The sequence below is a fragment of the Marmota flaviventris genome, chromosome 14, assembly GCF_047511675.1.
Source record: "Marmota flaviventris isolate mMarFla1 chromosome 14, mMarFla1.hap1, whole genome shotgun sequence".
NCBI classification, from domain to species: Eukaryota; Metazoa; Chordata; class Mammalia; order Rodentia; family Sciuridae; genus Marmota; species Marmota flaviventris.
Window position 1 is genome coordinate 38,879,004 of NC_092511.1, and position 23,241 is coordinate 38,902,244.

The 23,241-nt window shown below is 43.2% G+C and overlaps 1 protein-coding gene across 2 annotated transcripts in view; it reads left to right on the forward strand.

The window, feature by feature from the left end:
• Positions 1-23,241, forward strand: part of Ston1 (stonin 1) — a 48,295-nt gene that overhangs the window by 16,043 nt on the left and 9,011 nt on the right. Inside the window, exons 1-2 of one of the 2 annotated variants that reach the window (XM_071601556.1) lie at positions 8,254-8,319; positions 18,330-20,306. In XM_071601556.1, coding sequence (XP_071457657.1) covers positions 18,377-20,306 — 1,930 coding nt within the window. In that variant the 5' untranslated portion in view covers positions 8,254-8,319; positions 18,330-18,376. Of the gene's footprint in view, positions 1-8,253; positions 8,320-18,329; positions 20,307-23,241 lie in introns of those variants that run through there. The other variant, XM_027934324.2, reaches the window with a different exon arrangement.

The window sequence follows — 23,241 nt, forward strand, 5'->3', positions numbered from 1 at the left end:
TGTGCCCAAGTTCAGAAAAACCAGGAAAAGGGAATGAATTGTTTCTATCTAGTGTCAAAGACAATGGGGACCCTGGAAGGCAGACCTTGGGGTCTGAGTTTGGCAGTTGGCAGCTGAGTGCAGTGTTTGGAAATAGGATATAGGTCAGGGATGAGGAAGGGTGGTGAGGCAGGTTCTAGTCCTTGAGATCAGGCCAGCTCCAGATGGATGGGTTGGAACAATATTAGTATGGATGGGAGACAAGAGTGAAGGCTTTGGAGGTAGGGTCCCTGGCTAGTGAGGTGGCCCTGGGTCTAGTAGAGATTAGCTGGGGATTCTGAAGTGAGAGGAAAGACCTGCTCTCATCAGATGGGAGTCTTGCTATAATCTTAGTTTATTTGGGCATTTATTTAACTAAACCACAGGAATACATACTAATATCCTCCATTTTGTGGATCAGGAAACTGAGGCTAAAAAGGATAATTGGTTTGCCCTAAGTCCCATAGTTAGAAGCTAAGCCAAGTACAGAATCCATGCTTTCTGAGTCCTTTCACTGGTGCTTTTAGCCGCTGTCCACGTGGTAAGCAGCTGCGAATTTTCCCCATGTATGCCTAGAGGAGAAGTAGATAAAACTCCTTCATAAGTATGGCTCAAGGTTTCACTTTATCTTTAAAGGCTAAAAAACCCAAATGCAGAGTTGAACAACTTCTTGAGTCCTTCTTGTTGAACTTCCAAGTGGTTGGCTTTCTCTAAGTCAATCAGGAGGAAGTTGTTGTCTCAGACTTGGAATTAACATCCACACTCTGGTGTGGCCCAATCCTTGCTGGGCACCCTAGATATGTGGCCCAGTGAACAGCACAGTGGAGAGAATAAGTTGAGCTCTACACTGGGGTTTCCTGGGGGAAGTGGTTATGGGTAGGAGGTCTGAGGACGTAGTATAACCAAGCTGGGGGCCCTCCTGTAAAGGAAGGCTGCTGTCCTAAAGCCCCCAGGGTGTAGCTATGTAATTCAACTCAGTCCACTTTTCCTCCCTCCAAGGCCTGAACCATGGCCAAGGGCCAGGTCCATCTAAGCCTTGCCCCTCCCCCTATGTTAAGTAAGTGAGGCTCTACTGCCCCTGAGCCCTGGTAATTGGGCCCAACAAACTGAGCAAGGATGCTCAATGAGGAACCTCATCATGTCAGCTCAGCCTGTTGCCCTGCTTTTCTTCCTAACTAGGCACCTTCCCCTACAGGTGGTGGAGCCTCTGCTTCCTGATGGCTGCCTGCCTGGTTGTGCTTTGGTGGAGATCCTGAACTTCATGGTGGTGAATCTTTCCCTGTCAGATGTACATTTTTACACACACACACACACACACACACACACACGCAGTCCTAAAACCTCAATGGGAGGGTCTTGCTTTGAATTTCTCATGCTGTTGCAGTTAGATGGTGACAGGGATCAGAATCACTGAAGGCTCAACTGGCTGGATGTCCACAATGCTGCCCTATGTGGCTGTTCCATGTGGCTTCTCTGCCTGGCAGAATAGCCTGGCCTTCTTCAGGGATTCTCAGGGCTCCAATAAGCAGGCAAGGGAGGTCTCTGGGTTAGTTGATGCTTTTGCCCCTAATTGGAATTGTTGCTTCTGCCACATTGTGTTGGTCAGAGTGTTGACAAAATCTACCTAGATTCAAGGAGAGGAGAAACAGGATCCCTTCTTGATGGGATGGGGGCAAGGTGATATTGTGACCTGGCATCTTTGGAAAGCCTCTGGCCTGCAGTGTGGTTGCAGGAGTCTTGAGGAGTTTAGGCAGGAAGCAGACTTCTGGGAGGTGTACGCTTCTCTGCAGACCCCATCTTGGGAGAATGAATCGTCATGGTTGTGGGATTTTGAAGGGACCTTGGAAACCACTTGTTAGCAGTGACTTGTTTGAACTTCCAGAGCCAGGGAGAAGCAGAGCTGGAACAAAGCTTCCACATGCTGGGCTACGACTCCAGCTCCAAGACCTGACATACATCTGTGTGCTTATCACAGTGGAGAGGGGAATATGGGAAGAGGGCCTCTGTGTGTGGGGTGGGGGGTGAAGGTGTGTAGCATAGAGTGGTCAGCACCTCAGACAGGGCAAGCTGCTTGCTCTGATAGATCTATTGGAGCTGTGGGCCATGCTGGGCAGGGCTGTGTCCAGGGTGGAACCAGGGTGACTTTAGAACAGACTTCCTAAGCAGGTTGGGAGTTTTCTAGAGCCCAGAGGAAGGGGTCATCAGTCTGCCACATGTTCAAGCATCTGTGACTGAGAATCCAAGCAAGAGCTGTGTGTTTAAATATAAGCTAACCCTGAGGGTGCTAGGTGGCAAATCCAACCATTGGTGCCCACTTACATGTTTCCAATCAGACTTTGCTTTATGTGCAAAATTCTTTTGAAGCCTTTGGTGGCCCCCGAGATACAATAAAATTCACAAGTATTTTGCGAGCACTCCCTGAGGACTTAGAGATATGAATATTATTTTTTGTGTGCTCATGTCTGCATTTGAGACCAAGACATTAAGTAAATGCTGATCTTTCATAACCTTAATCAGTGATTTTAAAAAATCTCTCCTAATTTTGGGATCGCTCAAGTTGTTAAGTATTTATACACATTCATGAAAGTCCATGGGGCTGGAGAGGATAGAAGCAAACCTGCTCCTGTCTCTGCAATTCAGTAGCTTCAGCCTGTGTAGCTATAGTGATGTAGGCATTTCCCAGTGACCTTTGTGGTTAGTAGCATCCAGGACTGGCCATGGATATACCAAAGTACATTTGATGTGGGGGCATGTGTGCAGCCCTGATCACCTCCCGGGTTGTCTCTGTTGGCTTGTGGCCCAGTTCAGACAGCCAGAGAGGAGACCTGCCCTAGTGATGACAAATGTGTGCATGAGTGGATATTTTGTGTCTGCTCACTGGGGTGAATAAAGCCAGGTGGGAGAACTTCTTTTACACCAGCGTTAAGTGGCACATGACCCAAATCAATAGAAACACGAGCAGTGTTTCAATCCTGAATGCCTGATTTGCTGCCCATGTCTCTCTACTGGAGCAGATGTTCATTTCCTCCCTCTGAAGCTGTCCCTGCCCTTGAGCCATGTTGCCTGGGTTGCTGGCCACTCCCGGTCTCCCAGTGCATTTAGCAAGGTACGTTTTATCTCTCATTTGTTGTTTTCTTTAGTCTTTCTGACCAGGTTATACACACTGTAGAAGCAGGAACCTATAGTAATAAGTCTGTTTATGATCACTCCCTCGCACTGCCATTTCACAGATGTTGCTTTATTTAGTATGTGCAAGAACCCATTAAGGTAAACTATCAGTCTGTGTGGATTAGTGTAACTAAATACCTTAGACTGGCCAGCTCAGGAACAACAGACATTTATTGCTCATAGTTGCGGAGGTTGGGAATTTCAAGGTCAAAGTGACTGTAAACTTGATGTCTGGTGAGGGCCTGCTCTGCTTAATAAATGATACCTTCTTAACGGTGTCCTCCCCCAATAGGAATGAACAAGCTCTGTAGGGCCTCTTATAAGGGTACAATCCCAATCAGGTCAGAAGGGCTGTTCCTACTGACCACAGCTTGTCTGGTGTATGGGAAGGAATTGTAGTTTAGAGCATTAAATATTTCTTTTGGGCTATTGAGCAACTTGCCTTCCTTCAAACACTAAAGGTTATACATGATAATTAAGATAAATTATTTGACCAATTTTCATAGCAAAATGTTTGATTTGAGTGATTCCCCCCCTCCCCCGCCTCCCACTAAATATTTAAGTCTAGAGAGAGAGATCCTCTTTAAAGTTTTTTAAACTTCCAAGACTTTCTACTTATCTTCAGGAGGAGCAGTTGGGCCTCCTGGGAGAAGGAAGGAGATTCACATGTTTAAGTTGTGTGATCTGAGCCAGGCTACCATCAGCTAACTTTATCTCACATCATTTTGATGGTTTCCTTGGAGAATTCAGAATAAAAGTCCTGGAACCACCTCTAGTAACCACAGCCCAGCTCTCCAGGACCGTTGTGGGGATAATGCCCTCTTTCATTTCTCTCTCTGAGTGCCTTGCTCTTTCCACTGAGGAACCCACGGAACACAAATGCCAGAAGCAGCTCTGAAAGCGGACCTTGTTTGCAGGCCCTCGCTGGAACGAAGGCTTGCTTGTCTGCCTCCTTCCAGCCAGGAGTGGGCTGAATTTTCTGGAGAGTGGGAAGCCCTGGGGTCCTTTCTGTGCTGCCTCTGAAACCAGAAAGTAGGTAGGGTATGAAGGGCTGCCAGGACCAGTCCACCCAGGAAACAACACAGTATCACACTGCAAAAACCCAGGGTCTGGGTGGTGACGTGGGTGGGCAGCAGCCTGGCCTCCATGTAGGGCGAGTGGGCAACATGTTCCCTTTCTTCCAGATTGGCAGCCTGGCTCAGCTGCTGAAATTGGCCCTTGTCTTTACCGACCAAATCCCCAAACTCCAAAGTCTTCCTGTCTGTATTGTTCCTGTCCTCTGCACTCCTTCAGCACCCCAGGAAGAAGCTCTTTCCTGCTTTGGGGTCTCTGTCTCCTGGGTTTACTTTGGGCTTCCTGGGTGTGTCACTCCTTTTCATTGCCTCCTATAAATTGGCTCAGCCCTCAGCTCTGAAGCCCTGTGGCTTTTCTCTTTCTCTCTTGCATTCAGCTCTCACTTAGCCCAGAAAGACCCCTGACTCTCTCTGCTAGCCCCTGGTTCCTCTTAAACGTTCCTGTGTCTTGTATCTGTTCTAGAGCTCTGCTGTTCTGAGTGCCAGATTCCACCTGCCCCCTTTCCTTTAAATCCTTTGAGTCCTCTTTTAAAATATCCCTTTATCCTCTTGTCCTATGCTGATTTCTGCCCTGGTTGTTAGTGTGGTGTTGTGGGAAGATCATGAGATTTGGGATCTGAGTCAGGGACCAATTCTGACAGAACCATTTTCTGGTTGTGTGATCCGAGGCACATTGCCAAACCGAGGTTTCCAAAGCATTGTCTGCAAAGTAGACCAGTGCAGAAGGCTGCACCTCAGGCCTGCCACATTCCCAGCTCCCTGACCCTAGAGCAGGTTTCTCAACTTAAGCACTACTGATGTTTCCAGAGGAATAATTCTTTGCCCTGTGTGTCCAGTGCACTCACTATAGGGTGTTAGCAGCATCTCTGGCCTCTGTCTACAAGATGCCAGTAGCATTCCCACACCCATGGCTATGACAACCCAAAGTGTCTCTAAGCACTTCCATATGTCCCCTGGAAAGCAAATCGCTGGTAGAGAGTGATGTTAAGTCTTGGTTTGTGGGTGACAAGCATGGACCCAGGTTTTCAGGTTATAACCTTAAAGTAAGTCATCAGCTGCATGTGTGAAGGGCCATGTCACTTTTAATCTTTCTTTCCTGATTATTTTTGATGTCTCCAGCTGCTGTGCTGACTTGCTTATTAACTTGTGCTTTTCATATCACAACCCAGGTCAGCACATGCCAGGATTGCACTTTGATTTTCTCTTGCTGGAAAATGAGAGACCTTTCAGGGTCAAACACAAGCCCTGGGACTCTCGCTGGCGACCTCTCAAGCTTGGTATTGCCTGCTGCTCAGGCCCTGGCCTTGGAGCTATGATGATACAGATTTGGAAACCTCATGCTTGTAAGCATTATGTTGCCATTTTTTGGGGAACCTACTATGTGGCAAGTTACTTATTTGGCCCTTATGAATTAGACTCCTTATTTTCACATTATAGATTGAGGAAATGAAGGCCAAAAGACACTTAGCAACATGTCCTAGAGGTAGTGATTCCAGAAACCAGGATGAGAAGCCAGGTGACTTTGACATGACAGCCTGTAGCACTTGACCTCCATGCTCTTCTGCCTTTGTGGGTTGAGCCAATGCTATAACTAGAGGTCAGAATCCCACAGAGCAGGGCTCTTCTTACTTGAGATTCAAAATGCCTGTCTTGCCACCCACAAGTCCTAGGATATGGTGTTGTGAATGAAGAGCAGAGCTGCAGGCCAGGCAGAGGCTGGTCGAGCCTTGGGTCCCAGCACTAGGTCCAGCTTAGGAAAGGCCCCCAGTTAATCTGACTCCCTCCTTCATAACCTGGATATAACTTGGTCATGCAGCCTGCCTGACAGACAGCCAAGAGGTCTGTGCCACTCACTTAAATGCGGATGAGAGGCTGACCCTAGCCTGGCCCTCTTTGCTCCCCTGCCTGGGCCTCCCCCATGAGGACTGCTGGTATACCAGGGAAACAGCCTGTGGCTGCTGCTAGTCCAGGGAGCTATGCTGAGAACCTGCCAACTCAACGAAGCCACTAGGGGCCCCAGAGCTGATCCTCCAGGTCATGGAAGAGAAGCCGGCAACAGAATGAAAAGGCCGAGTTATCTGGATTTAAGGGTGGATTGTGAGTTCTCTGGTTCCATGTTCCACACCTGCCATGTATGTTATAAGGAAAGCTCCCTCCTCCTCCTCAAGGCTCTCAAGCACATTAGTATCCTATAGGCTGTGCAGAGGGTAGCCATGAAGAGACCTGTCAATCTTTTAAACCAGGAATTCTCAATTGCATGTGACACTGGGTCTTTTTTCCCTACCCTATTAACTTCTCTCCATTTTGTAAGATGCTGTCTTCAAGGACTGGGTGACTTATAAACAAGAGATTCATTTCTCATAGTTCTGGAGCTGGGTGTCTGAGATCAGGGTGCCAAAACGGTCGAGTTTGGCCAAGGTTGCAGATGGCCAACTTCTCATCTTTGGCTTGGTATCTGTTCATACTGTTGTCAGAGATAAACAGCGGGACCTTAAAATGCTGAGGATAGATTTTCATTGGTGATAACTATTGCATTAGGGGAAAGAGTCCAGCATGAACTGAACTTGATTTGTATAGAAATGACTGAGACTTCTGAAGGGAGATTGAGCCCTGTAGAGTCAGGAAGTGAAAAAATTACACAACATGGGAAGGGCATTGGTCCAAGTGAAACCCATTTAAGTTTGCAAACTGGTGTTTATCAAAGTTGGCTTCTACCCTCCCATCAAGCCTGGAAAACGGGAACCCTACCTTCAGGTGTGGGCTGAAACAAACAGTAAACTCTTCAGGCAGCCTTGAGTTTTGTCAAGCAGGCACTTTAAGGGAGGCCAGTGTCATTGGAGGGATGCAGCCTTGAACCATAAGAAGCCATGTTTGTTCTTGTTCAAGGCTTTATAGGTCAGAGTTGACAGGCCTGTTTAAGAAGGAGGCTCTGATCCTGCCTAGAGTCTGGTCAAAGAGAGAACCTCTGTCATTCCTCCCAAAATGTAGGAAATTAACAGATTATAAAATAAGCTTAAAGAAATAACCAGGACCCAAATTCAATGCCAGAAAAATGAAGGTTAACTGCCACAGGGGAGAGGCAGGATGGGCAGCTGAGCTGGAATCAGAGCCGATAGTATTACAAGGCATGGGGAGATTATGCTGTGGCTTAATATTTTACAAATGGTATTTCCTGTTGCATAGCTTACCTAAATACCACAGGTTTGGATGGAACATTATGGACTGTACAACATAAGTGTTAATAGTATAGCTCATGTGGACTGGTTACTTCTCCATGACCTAAAATGAAGGGAGGCTTTTCATTTTCCTTGACATCTTGTTTCCTTTCTGTTTCAAACATTTACTTTTCCTTTTAAAGGGAAAACTTCTGTAGGAATGATATTTGAAACATTGTCATAGCATAGTAAACCTTTAAGAGAATTCTCCACAATGCGTTTTTACACACTGGTCTGCCTGACTTTGTTTCCACCGTATGCATCCTGGGGGAGCAGTTCGGGTAACTGGATTGCACTCCTCCAACCACACAAAACAAGACTAGGGTTTTTCAAGTGTAGCTCCAGTCTAGTTGTATCGCTCTGGAGGAATCTGGCACTGTGGGGAATCTGAGAATTCCTTATTTGGGAAACAGCCAATGAAACCACACAGATACCGACATTAAGACATTCTTTCTCTGGATTATGCAGTATTGTTACAGAGCAAAAAGTCAGAGGCATAAAAGACTAAATTCGGTCTTCTGCAAAGGCTAGGGTGTTCTTGGGAATCCAGATGTGTTCCTGAGGCATGAGGAAAATTGAGCCCAACAGTGACAGTTGGGCTCGGGGCTGATACCAGGAGGAAACAGATAGGCATTGGTGATGACCTCCTGAGCTCCAACAAATACTTCCTCAGCCTCAGTCCTCCCTCAGCATCTGGTGGTTACAAGAAGCCAGATGCTAGGGACACACTGGAGGGTGTTCTCCACAGACATATTGAAAGGGACCGTCATCAGCCGCAAATGGCCTGGAATGCTGCTTTGCTAACCCAACGCATCTGATCTGATTTCTTCAATCTGCAGGAGAAGGTAGAGCGTCCTATGTACCTTTTTGGATGATTGCTTTCTTTCTTTCTTTTTGGATGATTTCTGAAGAAAAGCAAAGGAAACTTCAAAGAACATCAAAATAGAGGGTGTTGGGGTGAAATGGGAAGAAGGACTTTTCAAGGAGTTAGACGGAGTTTGGAGAATTAGTATGCCAAGACACCTCCTAGAGGAGAGGGGGCACCTACAGGTATTTGTTAGACAAGAGTTCTGAGAAATTGCTCATTATGAAAGATAGGATGGCAATTGACGCAGTCAAGAAGGGACAGGAAGTAGGTCAGGCTGAGTTGTGAAAGTCATTCTCAGAAATGATCCAAATCCATGCTGGGCTATTGTTGTTCTTGAGCAGCTTTGTTCCAGAGTCTGCCTTTCCCACAGCCTGATGCAGATGCATGTGGTGGACTTGGTGGAGAATCAGGCTCTTCCCAGGTGAGAATAATGTCCCTCCAGTTTAGAGAGCTCCTGGCTACCGGAAGTGATGGCTCTCCCTGGTGCTAGCTCTTTAGTTAGGGTGGTGGAAAGTATTCGGAAATGGCAGGACAATAAATGCCAGCAAATCACCTAGGCCTCAGGAAGTATTTGACTTTAGGATCAGACAGAACTGGTCACAGCCCAGGTCCTGTGGCTGGGTGACTTTAGGTAAGTAGCTTAACCTCTCTGAACCTTATTTTTCTCTTCAACAAATGATGATAATGTTATCAGCCCATGAGGTTGTATTGAATGAGAGCATCCATACACAGCCTTTAGCAGACCAGGTGCACATACTATTTGATAAAATGTTTGTTAGTTTGGTTCATTGAACAGAATGCCTCCAATTTCTTCCTGACTCTAAAATTCAGTGATTCTTTGAACTGAGGAGGGCAAATATAGAGATTTACTTTGCTGAAAGTAAAAAAGATCGTTTTAAATTATTTAATAAAAATATATTGAATTTAAATTCGTGTCAGGCATTTGCAGATGGAGTGGAAAATGCTCTAACAAATGAAACTTGAGCCCTCCTTAAAAAGCTTCACTCTTGACTCAAATAATATGAGATATTTTCCTGGGATCACTTGAAACAGTTTATTCCCAAATTCTTTTTGTTGAGGCTGCTTTTCTCCCCCCGCCCCCCATATCAGTGCCTCTTATTTACAAAACCTGTTGCAATATTATTGATATTAAAGGGACTGCTATTTGTGATTTCCTTTCAGAAATAATTTAGAGTCAATTTGTGATAATCTCTATAATATTCCCACAGGATTTCTTAAGTGGAAGAAAGTATAGGAACTTATGCAGGTGCAGGCTTTTTGCACATTTTTCAGGTTTAGTTCCCTCCTGTTGCTGATCTACCATGTAGGATGGTGAGAATAATTGATTTTTCTAGGACTTCCCTAAAACAGGGATTGTTAAAGTCTTGCACATTCAAGGGAATGTGCTAGACTTCTGAATGCCCCCTGTCATATGTATTCATGTGTAAGGCTGAAACTACATCCTCATTATTCCCAGTATGGATAGGCTGTTGCATCTAATTTGTTCTTGGGTCAAACTTATGCTGCTTTCAAAACAGGTGGCTGTAAATAATGTCTAATAGTCTTAAAGAAAAGCAAGTACTCCACTTACAAATTTTTAAACCTTGGACATAGATTTCTAGAACTTTCTACCATGATACATTTCCCTTCTCTTTGTGTGCCTCACTCCTCAGGGTCTTGGTGACTTTCCCTGTCTCTGAACTTTGTCTGGAATTGTCTTCTAGGAGTTTGTAGCATGATCCAGATTGACTGAAATTAGGCCCTCTGGAGGGTTTGGGGTGTTCAGGGAGGGATGGAGTTCACAGTTGAGGAAGAATGAGAGTCAGACTGGAGGGTCTTTGCCTCTGAGGAAGGTGGCTGGGGGACTGGCAGCCCGGAGCTCTGAGTTCCCAGCTCTGCGCTCACTGGATTCTAGACTTTGGGGAAGATGCCTAAATGTTGTAGTCCAGTTTGGATTGTTATAAAGTTTAAATGAGATATTGCCCATGTCAGGGCTCTGTCAGTGCTCTGGGGAGCACGGTGTATATTAGATCATATGCCACTTACAAATGTAGGAAACACAATGAAACAAAGTAAGGTTAAACAGATGCTGCTGCTTGAAGACTTCTGCCTTCAGTGTCTCCATAGCTGGGGTACAGTAGTAGAAGATGCATCTCAACTGCCCTGGGCTTTCCCATCCCTTCCCAAGACCTAGCAGGCTTCTTATAGTCTGGGGCTTTGAGCAAGGTGTGGCCTCCTTTCCCTGTGAAGTTCAGGAGGGAAGGAAAGCACTGGATGGAAATGGTCCTAGTTGTTGACTTTGGGCCAATTGACTGGTGGGGGCTCTGGGGTCAGAATAGAAAGATGAGGTCATTTATAGGGAGGGGGGTAACAGAGGTATGACAGAAAAAGAAATATGTGCAGAAGGTCTGATAAAGAAAGGCAGCAAGAGGGACAGAAAAGGGGAGAAAGAGGAGTATGGAGGAAACAAACCTGCTTGTTCAGAGCAGCATTATACGCCTCCTGCCTGCAGGGATAAAAGTTTTGGTTCCTGTTGGTCAGGATGCAGGATTCTGTTGGGATGAGTGAAACTCATGGCACATTTGCTGAGGGTCTCTTCCAGAAGAATCCTGCACCAGGAGGGGGCTAGGGGTTGGGTGGGAGTGCACCTTACGTGGATTTTTGGGTTCAAGGTAGAAGAATTTTTGGTCTGCTTACAGAGAAATGGGATTGATTAGAAATGGGATTGATTTCTTTTCCTGGCTTATGAAAATCACTGTATTTGTCTCATAACAAACAAACACGAAAGAAACGAACACCACCCTTCCAAACTTTGACGTTACCAGGGGAAAACTGAAGAGGCAAAATGTTTGGCACAGGATCTCAGTTTGAAGCTGAGTTATTTCTTCTCTTGGGCTTCTCTTTCTTTTTAATAAACTCAACTAAAGTAAATATTTTCACAGTCTCTCATCCTATGTAGGGAGTTGTTTTGGCTGGAGTCCTCATGAGGAGGGTGGGAAGAGGACAGGTCAAGAAACCCTGCTGCTGATTTCCTGCCCGGAGCCCCCTGGCGGTATCCCGTGGAGACACGGCTCTTTCTGCTCCCAGGGCAAGTGCTTTTTGGCAGCTTCAGCCTAAAGGGGACAGTGAAGTGCCCTCCCGAGAGCTAGCAGCCGGCTGCTGCGCCACTGTGTGTTTTTGTGCCCTCCCTCAGGAATGTGTGGAGGCAGCAGATGACAACACTGAGGGCTCTGTCCCCAGAGGAGCCCCAGGCCCCCTCTCTCTGCTCTGGCTTTTTTCCAAGCTGGGATGATTGCATTGGTTAGACCCTCATTACCCACAAGGAGAGAGAGGGCTGGAGGGAGTGTGGCCTTTCCTGTGGGCACTGTCACAGCGGGTTGTCAGTTTCACATCAGTAGTTTTATTCTGTTGCTTTTGGGTGTCTGGTTAAAAACCTTAGCACTGAGGCCCATGAACTCGGTGGTAACTGTTTCTGCTTTTCTAAAAATTTTCAACTGAATGTCCACCACCATAGAATTGTTTTAGTGTTGGAAAGGACTCCAGAGATCACTCTGGGGCAATCACTGAATGTTCTGAGAGGCTGTGCACACAGCTCGTGAGTGACCGTGGCGCCTAATATTCGGGTGACCCTATCTCTAGGTCAGTGCAGTGGTCTTTTCAGCTCCTTGACTCTGGTGCCATTTGGAATAATTTCATATCAGATTGGACTGAAGTGACCTGTGTTCACATCTGGTTCTTTCCATACCTGAATATATACTCCAGAGAAATGATCACACAAAATTTACACACAGGCGAGGTGGGGTGGTGGTACGTGCCTGTAATCCCAGTGACTCAGGAGGCTGAGGCAGGAGGGTTGCAAGTTTGAGTCCAGCCTGGGCAACTTAGTGAGATCCTGTCTCAAAGTAAAAAAATAAGAAGGGCTGGGGATGGTAGTTCATTGGTAGAGGGCCTTTGGGTTCAATTCCTATTACCTGAAAAACAAAAACAAAAACTCACAAATATGTACAGCAGCATTATTCATATCAGCTAAAGAAACTGAACAAACCACATGTCTACCAACTGACGAACGGAGTAAACAAAATGGGTACAGCCACACAATGGAATATTATCCAGCCATAAAAAGGAATGAAGTACTGATAGGTGCTATACCATGGTGAACCTTGAAAACATGCCAGGTGGTGGAATCCGGACATAGAAGGTCATACGTTGTATATTTCTACATACCTAAAACGTCCAGAAAAGGCAAGTTTATAGAGACAGAAGATAGATGGGTGGTTGCCAGAGCCTGGGAAAAGGGGAAAATGGGGAGTGACTGCTAAATAGATACAGGGTCTTTGGGGGATAATAAAAATGTTCTAGAATTAGTGCTGATGGTTGCACAACTCAATCAACTAAATCCACTGAATTGTATACTTTGTTGAAAAGGGTAGAGTTTATGGTATGTGAATTATATCTCAATAAAGCTGTTATTTTAAAAAATCCTGATTCTGTCTTCTATTTGCCGAGTGACTTTAGACAATGGAACAAAACTACCTATGAAACAGAAATAACAATGTACATTTCACAGGGTCATTTTGATGAACAAGATCATGAATTAACATATGTTTCTAAACTATAAACCTCACTGATGAGCTGTCAATGCATTATTAGTTTATTTTGAAAAAAGTTTATTATAAATTAGATTTTTAGATTTTCCTCCTATATTTTCCACAGGATAACAAGGTCTGGCTACATAGTAAACTTAGTGATTTAATTAGAAAATAGGACAGTTTTTTTTTTCAATCGTGAAAACCACAATGAGGTAGACCCTTTTAACAAAATTTTAAGTGTACAACATAGTATTGTTAATTATATTCACATTGTTGTGCAGAAGATTTCTAGAACTTTTTGATCTTGAGTGACTGAAACTATCCCTCCCTGCTGCCTCTGGCAGCCACCATTTACTTTCTGCCTATGACTCTGACAACTTTTGATACTTTGCATATGTGAGATCTTGCAGTACTTGCCTCCTGTGACTGGCTTATTTCACTTAGCCTGAGTTGCTCAAGCTCTCTCTGTGTTGTAGCTTGTGTTAGAATTCTCTTAATTTAAGACTGAAAAGTATCTTATTGTATGCATATACTGCTTTTTCTTTATTCTTTCACCCATCAGTCAGCATTTAGGTTGTTTCCACCTGCTGGTTATTGTGAAAATTGGGTGCAAGGAACATGGGAGTGAAAATCTCTTTTCAAGATCCTGTTTTCAATTCTGTTGGATAAATACCAAGATGTGGATTGTTTGGAAATATGATAGCCATATTTTTATTTTTTGTGAGGAACTTTTATACTGTTTTCTATAGTGGCTGTACCATTTTAACATTCCCACCAAAATGTACAGAAGTTCCATTATTTGCACTATCTTGCCAACTTTTGATTTATTTATTCATTCAACTAGTGCTGGCGATGGAACCCAGGGCCTTGTGCATGCAAGGCAGGTGCTCTACCGCTGAGCTACATCCCCAGCCCTATTTGTTTATTTTTTATACTGATCCTTCTAGCAGGTACAACATGATTCCTCAGGTTTTGATTTGTCTTTCTCTGATGATTGGTGATGCTGAGCATGTGTTGGCTCTCTGTCTTTTGAGGAGAAATATCTAAGTCCTTTTGTCCATTTTCTAATCAAATTATTTGTTTTTTTGCTATTGAATTATTTGAGTTCCTTATGTATTTTTTAAAAATATTAACCCCTTATCATATATATGGTTTGCATGACTGTTTCTTTGCTATGCAGAAGCTTTTTGGTTTGATAAAGTCCCATTTGTCTATTTTTGCTTTAGTTGCCTGTACTTTGGTGTCATATTCAATAATCATTACCAAGATCAAAATTATGAAAATTTCCCCCATATTTTATTCTAGGAGTTTGACATTTTTAGGTCTTCCCCTTAGGTCTTTTATCCATCCTGTGTTGATTTTTGTGTCTGGTGTAAGATGAAGTAGCAATTTCATTGTTTTGTGTGGGGATATGCAGTTTTCTGAATACCTTTTGTTGAAAAAAGTATCCCTTCCCCGTTGTGTATTCTTGGCACCCTTATCAGGTATCATTGACCATGGATTTATTTCAAGACTGTACCATCTGTCCAATTAGTCTGCAGATGTGCCTTTAGACCAGTACCGAACCGTATTGCTTATCTTAGCTTTGGTATATGTTTGAAGTCAATTGGTGTGAGGCCTTCAGATTTGTTCTTTTTATCTAGATTGTTTTGACCATTTAGGATCCTTTGTGGTTCCATATGAATTTTATAATTTTTTTCTATTTTTGATAAAAAATGCCATTGAGATTTTGATAAGAACTATATTGAATCTATAATTGCTTTAGGTGGTATGGCCATTTTAACAATTTTAAATCTTCCAATCCATGAGTAACGGACATCTTTTTACATATTTGTGTCTTAATTTTTTTCAGTGACATTAGATAGTTTCGATGTTTTATATTCTTTTGTTTCCTTAGTTATGTTTATTACTAAGTATTTTCTTCCTCTTGATATAATTGCACATAAGATTGTTTTCTTAATTTCCCTTTTGGATAATTTGTTGTTAGTTGGTGAAAATCATTGGGATTTATGGTGTTATCTTTGGGATTTTTATACATGGAAATTATATTGAGGGAATTTTCTTTTATTACTAATCTGAATATTTTTTTCTTGAAAGTATTTGTTAAATTTTATGAAATGCCTTTTCTTTATCTGTTGAGAAGATTGTGTCGATTTTATCCTTCATTCTGTTAACGTGGTGGATCATGTTGATTGACTATTGCACATTGAACCATCCTTGCATCTCAGGGATGAATCCCACATGGCTATGGTGTAGGATCATTTTGATGTGCAGTTGAATTTGGTTTCCAGAGATTTTAATGAGGATTTTTGCATTTATATTTGCTTGGGAATATTTGGCCTTTGCTTTCTTTTCTTGTAGTGTCTCGTTGGCTTTGGTGTCAGGGTTACACTGGCATTATGAGTTTGGAAGTGTTCCCTCCTCTTCAGTTCTTTGGAAGAGTTTGAAAGAGTTTGGCATCAATTCTTTGAGTGTTTTGTAGAAAGCAGCCGGGAAACCATCTGGTCCTGAATTTTTTTTTTTTTTTTTTGGTTGGCAGATTTTTCATCACTAATTGAATTATCTTACTAGTTATAGGTCTGTTCAGATATTCTGTTTTCTTATGATTCAGTATTGGTAGGTTGTATGTTTCTAGAAATTTATCCATTTCTCTTGTAATCTGATTTGTTAGTATATGATTGTTCATAGTAGTCACTTAGAATACCTTTTATTTATGGGGTATTCGTTGTAGTGTCATCTTTTTTATTTCTAATTTTAAGGTTTGTATCCTTTATGAGTTTAGCTAAAGATTTGTCATTTTTGTTGATCTTTTCAAAAAAGCAATTCACAGTTTCATTGCTTTTTGTTCCTATTTTCGATTTTCTTCTTCTTATTTATTTATTTATTTATTTTTGAAAACATTTTATTGCTTTGCTAGCAAAGGAGAAACACAGGGGACTCCTGTCTCAAGAATTATAGGCATGTGCCTCCTTACCCAGCCAGCTCTGTTTTCTATTTCATCAATTTTTGCTGTATTCTATTATTTTTCTCTTTTGTTAATTTTAGACCTAGTTTATTTTTTTCTAGCTTCTTGAGGCATAAAGTGATGTTACTTCTTTTGAGATTTTTCTTATTTTTTAATGTAGACATTATGGCCATTAATTTCCCTTTTGTACTGCTCTTGCCTTAAATTTGTTATGCTCATTTTTATTTGTCTTGGGATATTTTCTAATTCTGTCTCTTGCTACCCCCTTTTTTTGTTTGCAATGTGTGGACTATACAGTTTATCTGTTGAGGGACACAGACAAGTCAAGATGGCACCTGGCACTTTGCCAGGAGGAGTGGTTTGAGCGGTAACACCATCGAGCCATTAAGATGATGGAGACTCCTTAATGACTGACTGCTGTGTCTAGATTATGTCAATTAAGTTAAGCTGTGTATAATTATTAAGATGATGAGGATTCCTTAATGACTGATTGCTGTAACTGGATGAGGCTAAATTGAGTCAAGCTGTGTATTCAGTTATGTATATATACCTCTGCTGTCCTACAATAAAGGGGCTCCCACTGTATCAATCTTCACAAGTTGCTTGTCCCCCCCGCCACCTCCAGTTATTTTGCCCAGCCAGACTGCGGCATTTATCCATTATTTGAGTTGTGTTTTGTTTAATTTCCACATATTTGTGTCTTTCCAGATATTATTTGATTCCTCCTTCTGTATCTGATTTCCAGTTTTATTCTATTGTGGTTGGCAAAGATACTTGTGTGGTTTTGGTCTTCCTAAATTATGACTTGTTTTGTGACCTAACGTGATCTGGTGAATGTTCTGTGTGCTTGAGAAGAATGTGTAATCATTCTGCCACTGTTGGGAATGTTCTGCATATTGTCTGGTAGGTCCATTTAATCTATAGTGTTGTTCAAGTCCTCAGTCTTTTCTTGGTTAATTGATCTTCTGTCCGGATGATGTAATTATTATTTAAAGTGGGATATGGAATCTGGGAACAGTAGTGCACACCCATAAACCCAGCTACTCAGGAGGCTAAAGCAGGAGGATCACAAATTCAAGGCCAGTTTGGACATCTTAGCAGGATTCTGCCTGAAAAGAAAAACAAAAGGACTGGGGTGTAGCTTAGTGGTAGAATGCCCTTGAGTTCAATCTCCAGTATTAAAAAAAGAAGTAGTATATTGAAATCTCCTAATATTGTTTGGCTCTTGGTTTAGTCCGCTTTTTCACCACTGTGACCAAAAAGACCTGACAAGAACAATTAGAGCAGGAAAAGTTTATTTTGGGGCTTATGGTTTCGGAGGTCTCAGTCCATAGACAATTAGCTCCATTCCTTAAGGTGAAGCAGAACATCATGGTAGGCACAGCCCAGGGAACCCCCTCCTCCAGCCACAGCTACAGCCACGCCCTACCTGCTTATAGTTACCACTCAGTTAATCCCTATCAGAGATTTAATGCACTGATTAGATTAAGACTTTCATAACACAATCATTTCATCTCTAAAGTTTCTTTAGCATTGTCTCACACAGAAGCTTTTGGGGGACACCTAATATTGAAACCGTAATAGCTGTCTGTTTCTTTCTTCTGTCAATGTTCGTTTCATATATTTTGTTGCTCTGATGTTGGGTTCATATATAATTGTTATTGCCTCCTTATGAATTGGCCTTTTTACCATTATAAGTTCTTTTGGTCTTATCTAACAGTTTTTGACTTATAGTTTGTTTTATCTAATATAAATATGGCCCCCTGTGTTAGCTTTCTGTTACTGTTATACAATACTGGAGATAATAAACTTAAAAATCGGAAAGGTTTATTTTGGCTTACAATTTTGGAGGTTTGAGTCCATGCTTGGCCCCTGCTTTTGGGCTTGTGACAAGGCAGCATCTCATGGCAGAAGCACATGGAAGAGGAAGCCCAGTCATCTCAGCTGGGTGCAAAAAGAGAGAGAGAGGAAAAAATGGGGTTCCACAATTTCCTTCAAGAGCACACCCCCAGTGATCTTAGTTCATCCCACTAGGCCCTAAAGGCTATATCACCTCTCATTTGTACAGGGAGCTGAGGACCAAGCCTCCTAACACATTGGCCTTTAGGGGGACATTCTAGATTTAAGCTACTACCTTCCCTGTTCTACTTTGATCTCCAGGTGCATGGAGTATCCTTCTTCATCTGTTCACTTTTAGCCTATATGTATTCTTAAACCAAAGTGAGTCTCGTAGTGTAGACAGCCTACAGTTGGATCCTTTTTAAAAATATAATATCCATTCAGCTATTAAAAGAATTCATCTCTAAACACTTGTTTGTACTCAGTAATTATGTGTACTTGTATATCCAAGTGTTTTTCATAACTAAAGACCTCTAGTAACTTGTTTTTTTCCTCTTTATTTTCTATGCCTATTTTCTCTTTCTCCTTGAACAGAGACAACATATCTGGTTCCTTGACAAGGCCACAGCCTCCTCCTGAAGATGTGCTCCACAAACCCAGGCAATTGGGTCACCTTTGATGACGACCCTGCTTTTCAGTCTTCTCCAAAGTCCAAGAATTTCCCTCTGGAGAATCAAAGTGTCTGTAGACCAAATGGACTTAAACTGAACCTGCCTGGTCTCAGAGAATTTCCCAGTGGGCCTTCCTCCACCAGCAGCACCCCGCTGTCTTCTCCCATTGTTGATTTTTACTTTAGTCCGGGACCTCCAAGTAATTCTCCCCTTTCTACACCAACCAAAGACTTCCCAGGTTTTCCCAGCATCCCTAAATCAGGGGTTCATGTCCTTTATCCCATTCCAGAATCTTCTCCAAACTGTCCACTTGTGCCAGCAGGAACAGGTTCCTCCTTATTGTCTACTAAGTCCACCTGTGTCTCCCAGGCTTTCGTACCTAAGGACCCCTCATGTACACCTCCAGCTCCCAGAGTGGGTCTCTCAGATGAAACGAGTCCTCAACAGGCTGAAGGTGGAGGTCTGCAAAGTGATGCTCCCCAGTTTCAGTATTTTCAGGAGGACTGCGCTTTTTCAAGTCCATTTTGGAAAGATGAAGGCAGCACTTCTCAGTTCACCTTTGACCCCTCGGGAAGCAGAAAGACTTTCTCGTCAAGAGACAGGGAGATGCCTATGGATCAAAAAAGCCTAAATAAATGTTCCCTTGACTACATCTGTGAGAAGCTTGAACACTTCCAGTCAGCCGAGCACCAAGACCCTCTTGGAAATTTGTCTGCGCAGTGTCCCTATGCCGAAGACTCTGTCTCTTCCTTTGTCCCCCATACGCTTTTCAGGAGTCAGCCCAAAGCCGGATGGTCCTTCATGCTGAGAATCCCTGAAAAGAAGAACATGATGTCTTCCCGGCAATGGGGCCCAATTTTTCTGAAAGTCTTACCCGGAGGAATTTTGCAAATGTATTATGAGAAGGGCTTGGAGAAGCCATTCAAAGAGTTCCAGCTTGACCCACATTGCAGACTTTCTGAACCCAAAGTTGAGAACTTTAGTGTGGCGGGGAAAATCCATACTGTGAAGATTGAACATGTGTCTTACACAGAAAAAAGGAAATACCATTCTAAGACAGAAGTCGTTCATGAACCAGACGTAGAGCAGATGTTGAAGTTGGGGTCCACAGAGTACCGGGACTTCCTGGACTTTCTGACTACTGTGGAGGAGGAGCTGCTGAAGCTGCCAGTCGTTCCCAAACCAAAGAAGAACTATGAGGAGCAAGAAATTTCCCTGGAAATTGTGGACAACTTTTGGGGTAAAGTCACAAAAGAGGATGGGAAATTGGTTGAAAGTGCTGTCATAACTCAAATCCATTGCCTCTGCTTTGTGAATGGGAACGTGGAGTGCTTTTTAACCTTGAATGACCTTGGACTGCAAAAGCAAGATGAATGCTGTTTTGAAAAAGATCCAGAAAAGAAGTGGATCGAGATTCTTGACTACCATTTTCATAAGTGTGTGAAAGGACAAGAATATCAGCAGTCAAGAATCGTTAAGTTTGTCCCTCTTGATGCCTGCCGGTTTGAGCTGATGCGTTTTAAGACTTTGTATGATGGGGACGAGCTTCCCTTTTCTGTGAAGTCCATCGTGGTTGTCCAAGGCGCCTACGTGGAACTTCAGGCCTTTGTCAACATGGCCCCGTTGGCTCAGAGGCCATCCCACTCCAGTTCCTTGAGGTGCTGTGACAATATAATGATACACTTTCCTGTCCCGTCTCAGTGGATCAAGGCTCTCTGGACCATGAACCTCCAGAGGCAGAAGTCCCTGAAAGCCAAAATGAACCGCAGGGCCTGTCTGGGGAGTTTACATGAACCTGAATCTGAACCTGTCATTCAGGTCACTGTGGGGTCAGCCAAATATGAGAGTGCCTACCGGGCTGTGGTGTGGAAGATAGATCGGCTTCCTGATAAAAATTCAAGTAAATATTCAACACCTAAGTTGATTTTCTTAGGAAATAACATAAATGTTTTTTCCCTTCTCCTTGGGTTGCAACCAGGCAGAGACAGATGGTAACTTGTCAGCTGAGGCCAGTTCACCTAGACCTGTGGGAAACGGAACAGTTAGCCCAACAGCTGGTTTATTTGTTTCCTTTTGGGCCTATTTCTACCACAGAAGTTTAACTTTTTACATCTTTCTTAATATCTGAAGAGAGAGGATCCTGGGCTAGGAGTTTGTTGTGGATGGTGCATGAGGGAAAATATGCAGACATACCCTTGGGCTTTTTGACATCAACCTGTCAACATCAAATATTAAAAATGTTTCTAACATAGCTTAGATTCCCTAATTAATCTTTAAAGACCTGCCATTCATGAGTACACTTGAACCTTTTTGAATTCTTAGCCAGTATGCTTCCTCCTTAGGTTTTGCTCCCTCCCTGCTCTTGGAAATAAGACTGGCTTACTTTTTTTTTTTTAACCAAATTGATTTTTGGGGGGCTGAATTTACCTATTTAACTATCTCAAATGGTTGTTTTAGAATTAGACACAATCCAAGTATTAAAAATTCAGTTTATTTTTAAAAATCTGCAGAGCAAGCAATCTAGAAGGTCAGAACTTTGAAAAGCCAGTTCTAGCCCCACATTCATTTTAGAATAGTAAGTTAGTAGTGGGCTTGATATCATGAAACAACAAGGGAAATTTGGAAATTAGGGCTATTCCTTTCTTAAAAGTTATTTTTCTAGTTATGGAGGTGAATTTGGGCAGGTTTGGGAGATCTGAGTTGATGCACTCATTCATTCATTCATTCACTCATGTATTCAGTCAAACTGAGCACTTACTGTATACCAAGTGCAGTAGCAAGTGTGAGGGTAAAGCTGGGTAAGATCTGGTCCCTGTTTCCAAATAGCTCATGGCTGCTCTAGTCCTTTAGGGAAATTTAAGCTCATCTGAGACCTCTCCAGCCTGTGGATTTGAGAAGAAGAACTTTTACTTGGGATGGCCCTGTGATAGTGTTTCTCATACCTGACCATATGTTGGAATGTCCCGAGAGCTTGTAAATAATCTGGATGTTCAGGCCCTGCTCTGTGCCAATTTAGTCAGAACCCCTAGGGCAAGGGCCTAGGTACCAGCATGTTTAGAGAGCTCCCAAGTGAATCTCATTTCAGGGCAGTGTACACTTCCCTACAGACTTTGTAATGATATAAAGCAGGAAGAGCAAGCCCCAGCTACCGTGGATAGAGGGGTAGCATGGAGTGCTCCCCGGGTGGCTGTGGACCACCTTCTCCATGACTTGTAATTCTCTGGTGACATCTGTCAACTGACTAGAGCTTGAGCTACAGACAAAGATCAGCAAGTGAGAGACATAGACTTGGAGGACTGAGGAACCTAGGTCCCTGTCCAGAAGAGAAGTCCCCACACTGTAGTCTTCTCCTTCATTAAAGCTGTGTTCCATCCCTCAGTGTTCTTGTGACTCCCACATTAGCTGGGAGTCTGTTCCCCAGCAAGGTTAGCTGGGGCCCAGGCAGGGTGGGGAGTGCTGGGTTAGCATGGTCCCAATGGATAGCCTCTGACTGCACCTTCTGGCCAACTCCAGTGTGATGAGAAGGTCAGAATCTTCTCCTGACTTCTTTTATAACTAGTCTGTTGAGGCAAGTTGAATGGTTCTCAGATTGTCTGCATGCCAGGGAAACAAGTAGAAGATCTTGGGAACCAGGTTTTCAGTGATCTTTTGTGAAAGCTACTTGTGCTACTTTGAGGTTGTGAGGGTTAAACAAAATCAGGATATATTGGCTTTTATCTTATTAAAGGAAATAAAAAAAAAAAAAAAAGAAAGCTGGGAAGGCAGGCAGGCTGGAATGCCTACTGGAACCTCCTAGAACCAGAGGCCTCCCCTGAGGGCTGATAACTCAACTCCTGGAGTTTTCTGTTGGTCCTAGAGATGGTTGTTGGAGCAAAAGATCAAACATGTTTTTTTTCATAGATTTGTGGTAGTGATTATGAATCTGAGAGAGGAGTGCAGAGCTCAGCCTGCTGGTTTCACCAGCTGGGAGCAGAGAGACAGGGAGACCATCCTGCTGCTTCTCTGCACTGTCCTTCTCACTCAATAACCTGCTTGGAGCAGGTAGTCCTGGAGGACCTGAAAGGACTAAGCACTCAGTTTAACCTGGCCAGGGCCGCCACTTATTTTGCAAACTGAACTCATACTTTTTTTTTTTTTTTTTTTAAATTTTGGAAGGGGAACCAGCATATAAAGTTTCTTGTGAAAATAATCCTGTTATAACACTGGATTTTCCTAGCATGAATGGTATAGATAATGGATGGAATCAACAAGAATTTCTTGAGAGGAGGACTCATTCCTTCATTGCAGACCCACTAAATTTCCTCCAGCTACAGACTCTGTGCTGGATGCTGGGGAGATACACAAACATGATCCCTGTTCTCCAGAGATGTGTAAGTGTAGCAGGTGAGACAGACCCAGGAGCAACCCCCCAGGTGCACTGGGGAGAAGTATGCTATTCCAGCACGCACACACATGCACAGTGGAGATCCCAGAAATAGGAGAGATAAGCCTGGGTATGAGGGAAGGCTTTACTCAAGAGCTGGTGGTTAAGCTTGGCACAGAACTATCAGCAGATTCCACTCAGAATATAAACAGCAGAACCACAGGCCTGTAGGTGGGTAATCTACTAAAAATTGGGGAGTGGTAGGAGAAGAAAGAAGCACATGAAGATCTTGTGAGCCATGTTATGGGGTGTGGAGTTTGTCACCAAGTCTTCAGAGGTGTCCTCAGGTATGACTGTGACAGTATCATACCCCATTTTGGAAAGGCAGGTGTGTAGTGCAGGGGAGGTATGCAGGAGTAGGTTATAGATACAGGGAGGCTGACAAGGAAGGATAAGGAAATTCAGAGGAGGT